Source organism: Mustela nivalis (genome assembly GCF_964662115.1).
Source record: "Mustela nivalis genome assembly, chromosome: 1".
Taxonomy (NCBI): domain Eukaryota; kingdom Metazoa; phylum Chordata; class Mammalia; order Carnivora; family Mustelidae; genus Mustela; species Mustela nivalis.
The window spans coordinates 205,186,370-205,199,471 of record NC_139020.1 but is presented as its reverse complement, the minus strand read 5'-3'; the positions used below and the strand labels follow the sequence as shown (position 1 = coordinate 205,199,471).

Genomic DNA, 13,102 nt, shown 5'->3' with positions numbered 1-13,102 from the left:
TTTCTCCATTGAGAATGATATTTGCGGTGGGTTTTTCATAGATGGCTTTGATGATATTGAGGTATGTGCCCTGTATCCCTACACTTCGAAGAGTTTTGATCAGGAAGGGATGCTGTACTTTGTCAAATGCTTTTTCAGCATCTATTGAGAGTATCATATGGTTCTTGTTCTTTCTTTTATTGATGTGTTGTATCACATTGACTGATTTGCGGATGTTGAACCAACCTTGCAGCCCTGGAATAAATCCCACTTGGTCATGGTGAATAATCCTTTTAATGTACTGTTGAATCCTATTGGCTAGTATTTTGTTGAGTATTTTCGCATCTGTGTTCATCAAGGATATTGGTCTATAGCTCTCTTTTTTGATGGGATCCTTGTCTGGTTTTGGGATCAAGGTGATGCTGGCCTCATAAAATGAGTTTGGAAGTTTTCCTTCCATTTCTATTTTTTGGAACAGTTTCAGGAGAATAGGAATTAGTTCTTCTTTAAATGTTTGGTAGAATTCCCCCGGGAAGCCGTCTGGCCCTGGGCTTTTGTTTGTTTGGAGATTTTTAATGACTGTTTCACTCTCCTTACTGGTTATGGGTCTGTTTAGGCTTTCTATTTCTTCCTGGTTCTGTTTTGGTAGTTTATATGTTTCTAGGAATGCATCCATTTCTTCCAGATTGTCAAATTTGTTGACGCCATTTCCAAAGGCTTTATTGGTAAGTAGGTTTTAGAAAAGAAAGATTGATTCTATTATTTCCAAGTCACTGAAATGAAGAGCTGTGTCCAGGGACACGTCAAGTGGGGCCAAAGGGGACTGAGGCTTTGTCCGCCTTTTATTCATAGATCCAGTCAAAAGCACAAGACTTGTAATCCACCAACTCTTCAGGCTTGAACCAGAGGCTGATTTCTTTTTTTGCACTTTTCACTGAATCACTGCCATGAATGATGTTCCTGCAAACTTGAATGCAGAAGTCCCCACGAATGGTGCCTGGCTTAGAATACACTGGGTTGGTCTCCCCAAGCATCATCCGCCCCATCTTCACCACATTCAGTACCTCCCAGACCATGGCCACAACCGGCCCGGAGTTCATGTACTTCACCAGCCCTGGGAAGAAGGGACAGTCCTTCAGGTCAATGTAGTGCTGCTTCAGGAGCTCTTGAGAGGCCTGCAGGAACTTCATGGCCATGAGGCGGAACCCCTTCTGCTCGAAGTGCTTGATGATCTGGCCCACCAGGCTGCACTGCATGCCGTCCGGCTTGATGGCGATGAACGTGCGCTCCTGGTGGGCCATGGCCGGGAAGCAGGCTGCGCGGAGGGGCGGGAGACAAGACTGTAATTCTGTTTTTTAATGGGATCCTTGTCTGGTTTTTGGGTCAAGATGATGCTGCCTCATTAAATGAGTTTGGAAGCTTTCCTTACATTTCTATTTTGTGGAACAGCTTCAGGAGAATAGAAATTAATTCTTCTTTAAGTGTTTGGTATAATTCCCCTGGGAAGCCATTTGTCCCTGGGCTCTTGTCTGTTGGGAGATTTTCTTTTTTTAATTAATTAACATATTTATTTATTTTCAGCATAACAGTATTCATTGTTATTGCACCACACCCAGTGCTTCATGCAACCCATGTCCTCTCCAATACCACAACCTGGTTCTCCCCACCTCCCACCCCCTGCCCCTTCAAAACACTCAGATTGTTTTTCAGAGTCCATAGGCTCTCATGGTTCACCTCCCCTTCCAATTTCCCTCAACTGCATTCTCCTCTCCATCTTCCCTTGTTATGCTCCACAAATAAGTGAAACCATATGATAATTGACCTCTCTGCTTGACTGATTTCACTCAGCATAATCTCTTTCAGTCTTGTCCATGTTGCTACAAAAGTTGGGTATTCATCCTTTCTGATGGAGGCATAATACTCCATAGAGTATATGGACCACATCTTCCTTATCCATTCGTCCATTGAAGGGCATCTTGGTTCTTTCCACAGTTTGGCGACCGTGGCCATGGTTGCTATAAACATTGGGGTACAGATGGCCCTTCTTTTCACTACATCTGTTTCTTTGGGGTAAATACCCAAGAGCGCAATTGCAGGGTCATAGGGAAGATCTATTTTTAATTTCTGGAGGAATCTCCACACTGTTTTCCAAAGAGGCTGTACCAACTTGCATTCCCACCAACAGTGTAAGAGGGATCCCCTTTCTCCACATCCTCTCCAACACATGTTGTTTCCTGTCTTGCTAATTTTGGCCATTCTATCTGGTGTAAGGTGGTATCTCAATGTGGTTTTAATTTGCATCTCCCTGACGGCTTCTCCAATGAAGACATACAAATGGCTATCAGACACATAAAAAAATGTTCATCATCACTGATGGGAGATTTTTAGACTGCTTCAATCTCCTTACTGGTTATGGGTTTATTCAGGTTTTCTATTTCTTCCTCATTCTGTTGTGGTAATTTATATGTCTCTAGGAATGCATCCAATTCTTCCAGATTGTCAAATTTTCTGGCAAAGAGTTGCTCATAATATGTTCTTATAATTGTTGTATTTCTTTGGTGTTGGTTGTGATCTCTCCTCTTTCATTCATGATTTTATTTATTTGCGTCCTTCCTCTTTTATTTTTGATAAGTATGGCCAGGAGATTATCAATCTTATAAAATCTTTCAAAGAACCATCTCCTAGTTTCGTTGAGTTGTTCTATTGTTTTTTTTTTTTCCTTTGGTTTCTATTTCATTAATTTCTTTGTTGATCTTTCTCCAGCTCCTTTAAGTGCAGGATTAGGTTGTGTAATTGAAACCTTTCTTGTTTCATGATAAAGGCTTGTACTGCTATATATTTTCCTCTAAGTAATGCCTTTGCTGTGCCCCGAAGATTTTGAACCATTATGTTTCCATTATCATTTGTTTCCATAAATTTTTAAACTCTTCTTTAATTTCCTGGTTGACCCATTCATTCTTTAAAAGGATTCTCTTTAGTTTCCATGTATTTTGATTCTTTCCAAATTTCCTATTTTCAGAGCACTGTGGTCTGAAAATATGCAGGGAATGATCCCAATCCTTTGATACCGATTGAGACCTGATTTATGACCCAAGATGTGATCTATTCTGGACAATATTCCATGTGCACTAGAGAAGAATTTGTATTCTGTTGCTTTGGGATGGAATATTCCGAATATATTTGTGATGTCTCTCTGGTCCAGTGTGTCCTTTAAGGCCTTTATTTCCTTGTTGATATTTTACTTGGATAATCAGTCCATTTCAGTGAGGGGAGTATTAAAGTCCCCTACTATATTGTATTATTGTTAATGTGTTTCTTTGATTTTGTTATTAATTTGTTTATGTCATTGGCTGCTCCCACATTAGGGACATAGATATTTAAAATTGTTAGATCTTCTTGTTGCACAGACCCTTTGTGTAGTATATAGTGTCCTTCATCATCTCTTATTATAGTCTTTACAATAAAATATAATTGATCTGATATAAAGAAAGCCCAGCTTTCTTCTGATGTCCATTAGCATGGTAAGTTGTTTTCCACCCCCTCACTTTAAAACTGGAGGTGTCTTGGGTCTAAAATGAGTTTCTTGCAGGCAACATATAGATGCATTTTGTTTTTTTATCCATTCTGATATCCGTGTCTTTTGATTGTGTTTAGCCCATTTACATTCAGGGTTAACTATTGAGAGATATGAATTTAGTGCCATTGTATTGCCTGTAAAGTGACTGTTACTGTATATTGTTTCTGTTCCTTTCTGTTTTACTACCTTTAGGCTCTCTTTGCTTAGAGGACCCCTTTTAATATTTCCTGTAGAGCTGGTTGGTGCTTACCAATTGTTTTAGTTTTTGTTTGTCCTGGAAGCTTTTTATCTCTCCATCTATTTTCTCATTTAGTGCTCTGAATATATCATGCCTGTTATTTCTGGCCTGCCAGGTCTTGGCAGATAAGTCTGCTGTCAGTCTCATATTTTTACCATTGTATGTTACAGACTTCTTGTCTTGGACTGCTTTCAGGATTTTCTCTTTGTTGCTAAGATTTGTAAATTTTACTATTAGATGACAGTGTGTGGACCTATTCTTATTCATCTTGAGGGGTTTCTCTGTGCCTCCTGAAGTTTTTTAAAGGTTTTATTTAATTATTTGACAGACAGAGAGAGATCACAAGTAGGCAGAGAGAGAGGAAGGGAAGCAGGCTCCCTGCCTAGCAGAGAGCCCAATGTGGGACTCGATCCCAGGACCCTGGGATCATGACCTAAAGGCAGAGGCTTTAACCCACTGAGCTACCCAGGCACCCCTGTGCCTCCTGAATTTTGATGCTTGTTCCCTTTGCCATATTAGGGAAATTCTCTATAATAATTCCCTTCAATATACCTTCTGCTCCCCTCTCTGTTTCTTCTTCTTCTGGAGTCCCAATTATTCTAATGTTTCATCTTATGGTATCACTTATCTTTTGAATTCTCCCCTTGTGGTCCAGTGGTTGTTTGTCTCTCTTTTGCTCAGCTTATTTATTCTCTGTCATTTGGTCTTCTATATCACTATTTCTCTCTTCTGCCTCATTTATCCTAGCAACAAGAGCCTCCATTTTTTATTGCATCTCATTAATAGCTTTTTTGATTGCAACATGGTTGGATTTTAGTTCTTTTATTTCTCCAGACAGGGTTTCTCTAATATCTTCCAAGCCTTTTTCGAGCCCAGCTAGCACCTTGAGAATCATCATTCTGAGTTCTAGACCTGACATATTACCAATGTCCATATTGATTAGGTCTCTAGCCTTCAGTATTGCCTCTTGTACATTTTTTGTGGTGAGTTTTTCCACCTTGTCATTTTATCCAGATAAGAATATATGAAAGAGCAAAGACAATTCTGAAAGGGTGGGAAAGACGCCAGGAAAATGTGCTTTAAACAAATCACAGGAGACCCCAAATCATGGAGGGATGAAAGGGGATAAAAAGAAGTTTAGAAAAGAAAAAACATATTAAAAGAGAAAAAAATAAAGAAAAAAAATATATATATTAGATTGATGAATAGAACAAATTCACCCACTTAATATTGGGAGTATTTTGGTCTCTTAGAAGAAACTACCTCCCAAAATTTTAAAGAATAAAAAATATATATATAAGGGTAAACACAATAAAGGGATGGAATATGATTATAAAGATGAAAAATATTTTTTTAATTTCTAAAAAAGAAATTGATACATTGGTTGGGAGAATAAAGAAAAAAAAAAGTGGAGAGAATTTGCTCAGGCTGGAGACTAGAACAAAGTCCTATGCTAGATTTAGTGTATATTTTTATCTATTAGAAGAAGTTGTATCCCAAATTTTTTTAGAAAAAAATCTATGTGTATACAAAAATATAAGTCAAGCAGAGAGAGTCAATTATCATATAGTTTCACTTATTTGTGGAGCATAACAAATAACATGGAGGACAAGGGGAGATGGAGAGGAGAAGGCAGTTGAGGGAAATTGGAAGGGGAGGTGAACCATGAGAGACTAGGAACTCTGAAAAACAATCTGAGGGTTTTGAATGGGCAGGGGGTAGGAGGTTGGGGGAACCAGGTGGTGGGTATTAGGGAGGGCACGGATTGCATGTAGCACTGTGTGTGGTGCAAAAACAATGAATACTGTTGCGCTGAAAAGAAATTTAAAAATTTTAAAAAGAAGTTAGATACAATGAAGGATAAAATGTGACTATAATAATAAAGGTTCAAAAAAGATTTTATTTGAAAGGTATTATTAAGATAAACTAATTTAAAAATTTTAAAAGAGAAAAGGGTAAAAGTTTATAAAAATTAGCATAGGAAAAAATAAAATTAAAAAATTAATTACCTTTGCAAGACTAAGGAATCACGGGAAAAAAGCCATGAATTCCAGGCTTTGTTTTCTCCTCCTCTGGAAACCCACTGTTCTCCTTGGTAATTGAACTTGGGAGGGGCCTGTTGTAATGATTCTTTTTTTTTTTTCCAGCAGTATTCATTATTTTTTCACCACACCTAGTGCTCCATGCAATCCCTGCCCTCTATAATACCCACCACCTGGTACCCCAACCTCCCACCACCACCACTTCAAACCCCTCAGATTGTTTTTCAGATTCTTAAGTGTCTTTACCCCAGGTGGAATTTCACCGCCCTTACCAGGGGCCAGGCTAAGTAATCAGCTCAGGTTCCCTTTCTGGAGCTTTTGTTCCCTGAACACTTTCTGTAGAGTTCTGGAGGACAGGAATGAAAATGGCAGCCTCCCAATACCTGGGCTGGAGGAGCCGAGAGCTCGGGGCCCCACTCTTCAGTGTGCCCTCAGAGAAAAGTGTTCAATCACTCCCATTTCCCTGGTCTCCATCTGCACTCTGAGATCACCCAACCTGTGACCAAGCATCTCTGTCTCTGGCACACAGCCCCACCTTGAGTCTCTGAACACTGCAGATTCCGGAGCTCTTCTAGGGGAGTCTCCCTGGGTCTTGTGGGGTCCCAGCTCACAGAGCAGTGACCTATGCCATGGATCATGATAAGGTAACCCCAAGTTGAGAGATCACTCCTTGGCTCTGTCTCTGTAGCTGGCTTCCCTGCTCTAATAACTGCAAGCTCTGGGACATTCAGACACCCCTGATGCTTCTGTGACCCCAAGGGATCTGAGACCATGCTGTCCCTGTGTGGGCTTCACTCTGGTTTAGCCTCTGGAGTGATGTCCCTCAGTGGAGCAGACTTTTAAATGTTCTGATTTTGTTCTCCATTGCTCCGCTGCTTGCCAGAAGCTGGCCCCTCTCCCCACGGTCTATATTCCCATCACTTTGGATTCACTTCTCCACCCGTCCTACCTTTCAGAAAGTGGTCAAATTTCTGTTTCTAGAATTGCTCTTCTTCTTCTCTTTGATCCTGTTGGATTTTTAGGTGTTCAGAATGGTTTGATAAGCTATCTAGCTGATCTCCTGTTATCGGATGTTGTCTCAGCCTGCTATTTCTCTGCCATCTTAACTCCACCCTGTGATCTCAGATTGTTACAAAAATAGCTGTGGTGCCTAAGACCAGCTTTCCCATAGAAGTACTATTCAGTCAATCAAAAGAAAAAATAATTACTATGCTATATTTTATTTGAGAAGAAATTATTCCTAACACATTTGTGTAGTCTTTTGAATAAGTGACAATGTCCAATTCTTCATATCCAAGCTGAGAAATGTATTTGATACATAGGAAAATAACAAAGAGAAAATTTCTTGAGTATCAGACATATCACAAAGCTTAACAAAATAAGTTACATATATTGTATGAGACATCAAAATCAAAAACAAACAAATTCTAGGAAATAAATTAAGGAAACAAGCTCTACTTCCACCCTCGATATAAAAAGTCACAACTTCTGACTCAAAGGTTTTGGACACTGCAATCAAGGCATTTCTTCAGCCCCAGGATTATTTATCCTTTTAGAGCTGCAATCCCTAAGAATCTCATCAGAGCCTTCTTTATGTCTTTGTTCCTCAGGCTGTAGATGAAGGGGTTCAGCATAGGTGTGACCACAGTGTACATCACTGAGGCTACTGCACCTGAGTGGGAGCTTTGGGTAGCAGCAGAACTAAAGTACAATCCTAGGCTTGTACAGTAAAATAAGGAGACAACTGAGAGGTGAGATGCACAAGTGGAAAATGTTTTATACTTGCCCTGAGCTGATGAGATCCCACATATGGAGGAAACTATCTTACCATAAGAGTAAAGGATCCCAGTGAGGGGAGCACCACCCAGCAACATAGCTGAAAAATACATCACCATATTATTAAGAAAGGTGTCAGAACACGCAAGTTGGATCATCTGATTGAGTTCACAGAAAAAGTGCGGGATTTCCACCTTTGTACAGAAGGACAGCCGCAATAGCATTAAAGTTTCTAACAAGGAATGCAGGAAACTTGTTCCCCAAGTCACTAGAACCAGCAGTCCACAGAGCCAGGGGTTCATGATGACCGTGTACTGGAGGGGGTGACAGATGGCCACAAAGCGGTCATAAGCCATTACAGTCAGGAGAAAGACATCTAATCCTGAAAAGAGTAGGAAAAAATACATCTGGATGAGGCAGCCTTCATATGTGATCACTTTGTTCTGTGTCTGGATGTTTATCAGCATCTTGGGGACAGTGGTGGAGGTGAAACAGATGTCTGCAAAGGACAGGTTGGCCAAGAAGAAGTACATGGGAGTGTGGAGGTGGGAGTCAGAGCTGACAGCGAAGATGAGGAGCAGATTTCCAAACACAGTGATCAGGTACATGGAGAGAAAAAGCCCAAATATGAGGGGCTGCAGTTCTGGGTCCTCTGATAATCCCAGAAGAAGAAATTTTGACATTCCTGTATTGTTTCCTGGGTCCATTGGTGGAGGTGACTACCACTAAAGGGGAAATAACAAATTTAATTTTCACAGAAATGAGCATTGCTTACCTTGTGGAAAAGCTACAGTTTATGTTTTCCCATCATGAAATTAATTTCAATATTTTGTGAATGGATCTGGGCCCCTTGAGAGGATCCCTAATTCCTCTCTGATTAGTAATTTCCATCCAAACATAAGATTTCCTCTGTTCCCCAACAGGTCAGTTATTATACAGTTTTAATAAGAAATTATCTCATACATTTTAGGAAATCTAGAGTGTTGACGATGCTTCAGAAATTCCTAGGCATTAAGTAGACTGTGCTGAAAAGCAATAATCCCTATAATTCAAGGATGGTGATAGGATGGAAGCAAGTGTAAGACTAAACAATTGTGAGATGGGGACAGACGCTATGAAAAAAAAAAAAAAAAGAAGCAGGTTAAAGGAGACAGTGAATGGGGTGTTATGGTGGGTGTTCAGGTAAGACTGGCTAAGAAGGTAATTTTGAACAGTCACTTCAAAGAAGAGAAAGTGGAATACAGAAGGTCTTCCTGGCAGAGGGAGCAGTCATCTCAAAGGCACTGAGGATCTGCTTCTGTCAGAAAATCAAGGCTCAGGAGGAAGCCAGCGTATTGAGTGGGTCAGTCATAAATGAGAGTGATGAGAGGTGGTGGCAGTGAATTTTGTAGAATTTTGTAGAACCATGTGGCCTCATAGCTGCTTAAAGTTCAAGACACAGGGACTTCCTCATCCACAGTATGTACCTCTTGCACTTTATGAATCCAGTTACAATAGTAACTACAATAGTGTCCTGAAAATCCTGCCTTCATATCATCTATTAATTGAGTTCAGCCTGTGTATTATATGGGTAACCTAGTAATAGAGGAGCCTGTGTATCCCTGCTCTGAGGAATGCTCTCATTCATCATGGTCCCCCTACACACACACTCATGCACACACACAAACACACACACACATTGTCACATACACAGAACACAGCATATCATCCCCTCCTGATGTGTATTATTCTATGCCGTTTTCACCACACCCGCCACCTGCCCCAGCACACTGCTTAGGATACGAATGGATACATATCATACGCAAAATGTATGTAAACTTTACCTCAAGGAACAGGGAAATAGTACCCAGAAATTCTTGTTTCTATACTCCCATGGTCAAATTATCTTGGGCCTCCATTTCGGAATGGACACCTTTTGACCTGTGTGTAAAGAACATATAATAATTGTGTTCAATAAATGGAGAAAGAAAGAGAGAGGAAAGAGGGAGAAATATATGGAGGGAGAGAGACATGAGATGGGCATAAAGAGCAAAATGGCCTAATGAGTTCAGTTGTCCTGAGAGTCTGTAAGGCAGGAAAGCTTTCTTGGTGCTGGTGGCATCCAGTCCTAGTTAGATCACAATTGTACCCAGCAAAATTAATAAAAGTGCAAAAATAAATTGCCCAAAAGACAAAGGTAATGACATCTTTATGGTGAAACACCTTAAAATTGAATATCAAGAGAGAAAAATGAGTGAAGAGAATAAATCTACACTGCACAAAATTAGGAATTTTAATTACCAGACCACAAAAAGTAGAATTATTTTCTCCTGTGCATTTCCATATTTTTTAAATTTATTTATTTTTTCAGCGTAACATTATTCATTGTTTTTGCACCACACCCAGTGCTCCATGCAATCCGTGCCCTCTATAATACCCACCACCTGGTTCCCACAACATCCCACCCTCCACCCCTTCGAAACCCTCAGACTGTTTTTCAGAGTTCATAGTCTCTCATGGTTCACCTCCCCTTCTAATTTCCCTCAACTGCCTTCTCCTCTCCATCTTCCTTGTCCTCCATACTATTTGTTATGCTCCACAAATAAGTGAAACCATATGATAATTGACTCTCTCTGCTTGACTTATTTCACTGAGCATAGTCTCTTTCAGTCCTGTCCATGTTGCTACAAAAGTTGGGTTCCATCCTTTCTGATGGAGGCATAATACTCCATAGTGTATATGGACCACATCTTCCTTATCCATTTGTCCATTGAAGGGCATCTTGGTTCCTTCCACAGTTTGGCGACTGTGGCCATTGCTGCTATAAACAGTAGGGTACAGATGGCCTTTCTTTTCACTCCATCTGTATTTTGGGGGTAAATACCCAGGAGTGCAATTGCAGGGTCATAGGGAAGCTCTATTTTTAATTTATGGAGGAATCTCCACACTGTTCTCCAAAGGGGCTGCACCAACGTGCATTCCCACCAACAGTGTAAGAGGGTTCCCCTTTCTCCACATCCTCTCCAACACATGTTGTTTCCTGTCTTGCTAATTTTGGCCATTCTAACTGGTGTAAGGTGGCATCTCAATGTGGTTTTAATTTGAATTTCCCTGATGGCTAGTGATGATGAATATTTTTTCATATGTCTGATACCATTTGTATGTCTTCATATGTTTTCCATATTTTTTTAACCCACTGGTTTTTATTTCATCCAATAGAGAATGAAGTGAGCCCTTTTATCACTTTTCTTATGTGACATTCTTCTGTGTTTGTCATTCTTAGCCTTTGGGTTTTAGTCACTTTCTTGACAAGTCCATTGAGCACCGCTACTCACAGTTCTGTTCCTTGTCCAACTTGCAAAGGCCTATACTCTATAGAACCCTAGACACCCTGTGCAAATCTATCCTCTTACTTGAAATCTGTTCATGTGACATACCTGAAGACATTATCTTATACTCACATTTATCTCACAGCACTCTTGCCTATCACTCTAAGATGAGGACCAAAGAAGTAACAACTTCACCTGCACTGTCCATCTTTTTCTTTATGTAAGTGATTGTATATGTACTTATATCGCAACAAATTCAAGAAAATGAGACCTTATGAAATACAAAGAATGACAGAAGAGATAAAACCAGGTTAAAGAGAGCAGTTTCAGTACAAGCACATTCAACAAATTCGAGGAGAGTTTAGAGAACTAACTTGAAACATGACCTAGAGGAGCAGTAATTCCACAAAATAAACATGGATGAATAAGAAAATTGTCTAAGACCGTAAATACAAGGATATAACCCAAAGTTCTTAGAAATCCATGTCTATGTATCTTATATATGCAATTATAGAGTGAATTTGTTTATCTTTAGATACAGGATTCATTTTGGCAATCTTCAATATGATAAACATGTTTTCCTGTAAAAACAAAAGGAAACCAAATTTCAGGCACAGAGAAGATGCTCTTTTAATTGTATTGGATGAATCAGGAATTAGGTCTCATTATATATGGACTTGAGAATAAAATAATTTTTTAAAGATTTGATTTATTTATTTATCTATTTATTTATTTACTTATTTGAGAGAGAGAGAGAGAAACAGGGAGAGAGAGCACAGCAGGGAGAGTGGAAGAAAGAGAAGCAGGCTCCCTGCTGTGCAGGAAGTCTAATGTGGAACTCCATCCCAGGACCCCAAGATCATGACCTGAGCTGAAGGCAGTTGCTTAACCAGCTGAGCCATCCAAGCACCCTGAGAATAAAAAAGAATATAAAAATGTATTTTAGTATGGGAAGAAACAGTATCTAAAGTTTTAGTTTTATCTCATATAAATATATGTGGGACAAGTGTGCTTATAGAATGTGAAGGTGGCTCTTGGTCAAATGTAAAAAAGAAAGCCTTCCAAGTGATGGCATTTCTATTTTAGAAATAGACCAAATTATTAAAGGCCAGAGGATGTCTCTGCATACAGAAACATAAACAGTAATTGGAAATATGTATAAAAGATGATTTGTGAGCAATAAATATGCAGAAGTACATTGACTTTCCATTTTGGAAACAGGAATTCACTAGTGAAGAATATTAAGGTGACAAGTTCTTTCAGAAAAAAACACTAGAAAAAGCAGTGGAGGGGATACATTATGACCAAGTCACAGACTTAACCACACAAAACATACACTCTCACACATTCTACACAAATACATCTACATATACATTAAAAAGCAGAGAGAGTCAATTATCATATGGTTTCACTTATTTGTGGAGCATAGCAAATAGCATGGAGGACAAGGGGAGTTAGAGAGGAGAAGGGAGTTGGGGGAGATTGGAAGGAGAGGTGAACCATGAGAGACTGTGGACTCTGAAAAACAATCTGAGGGTTTTGAAGGGGCGGGGGGTGGGAGGTTGGGGTACCAGTTGGTGAGTATTATAGAGGGCACGGATTGCATGGAGCACTGGGTATGGTGCAAAAATAGTGAATACTGTTATGCTGAAAATTAAAAATAAATTTAAAAAAAAGCAAAATGGCAAATAGCAAAATTGGTGGAATAAACAACAATTCTTTTTTGAAAGTGCACACACACACACACATACACACAACAACAACAACAACAACAACCAAAAAAAAATTAAACCCAAAAATACCTAGGAATAAAACTACTCTGATCCCACTATAGAAACACCATAGACAATTTTCAATTGAAAACGTGAGTGACTAGCTAAACCAGACCATGTTCGGGCTCACAGGTTATGAGGTAATTGTAAAGGAAGCTGATTGACCAACCATTTTTCATATAATACAAGTAAAAAAATTTCATTTGAACGCTTGTGAGAGGAGGTACTGTGATATGTATGTTTCATGTACTGCTCTTGCATATATATGTCTGGGAGAATTCTTTTGTCTGGATTTACTCCTCAGTATGGAAATGTAATCTAATACACCCTGACTTAAACTTGAAAAGACATGTTCTTACTTCACTGTATATCCCTCCACAGCTAATACTTGACTTTTTGGCTCCGGTTAA

General features: G+C 39.4%; 1 protein-coding gene and 1 pseudogene across 2 annotated transcripts; both read right to left on the bottom strand.

The window, feature by feature from the left end:
* Positions 1-682: 682 nt before the first annotated feature.
* Positions 683-1,314, bottom strand: LOC309853235 (nucleoside diphosphate kinase B pseudogene; annotated as a pseudogene). The gene has a single exon. The product of its transcript is annotated as a nucleoside diphosphate kinase B pseudogene (transcript).
* A 5,734-nt stretch (positions 1,315-7,048) lies between these two features.
* Positions 7,049-8,319, bottom strand: LOC309853013 (olfactory receptor-like protein OLF4; the record flags this gene model as incomplete). The annotated part of the gene is made up of 1 exon (XM_082710619.1): positions 7,049-8,319. The coding sequence occupies one exon, from the start codon at positions 8,317-8,319 to the stop codon at positions 7,381-7,383; it is 939 nt and encodes a 312-aa protein (XP_082566745.1). The 3' UTR covers positions 7,049-7,380.
* Between the last annotated feature and the right edge of the window lie 4,783 nt (positions 8,320-13,102).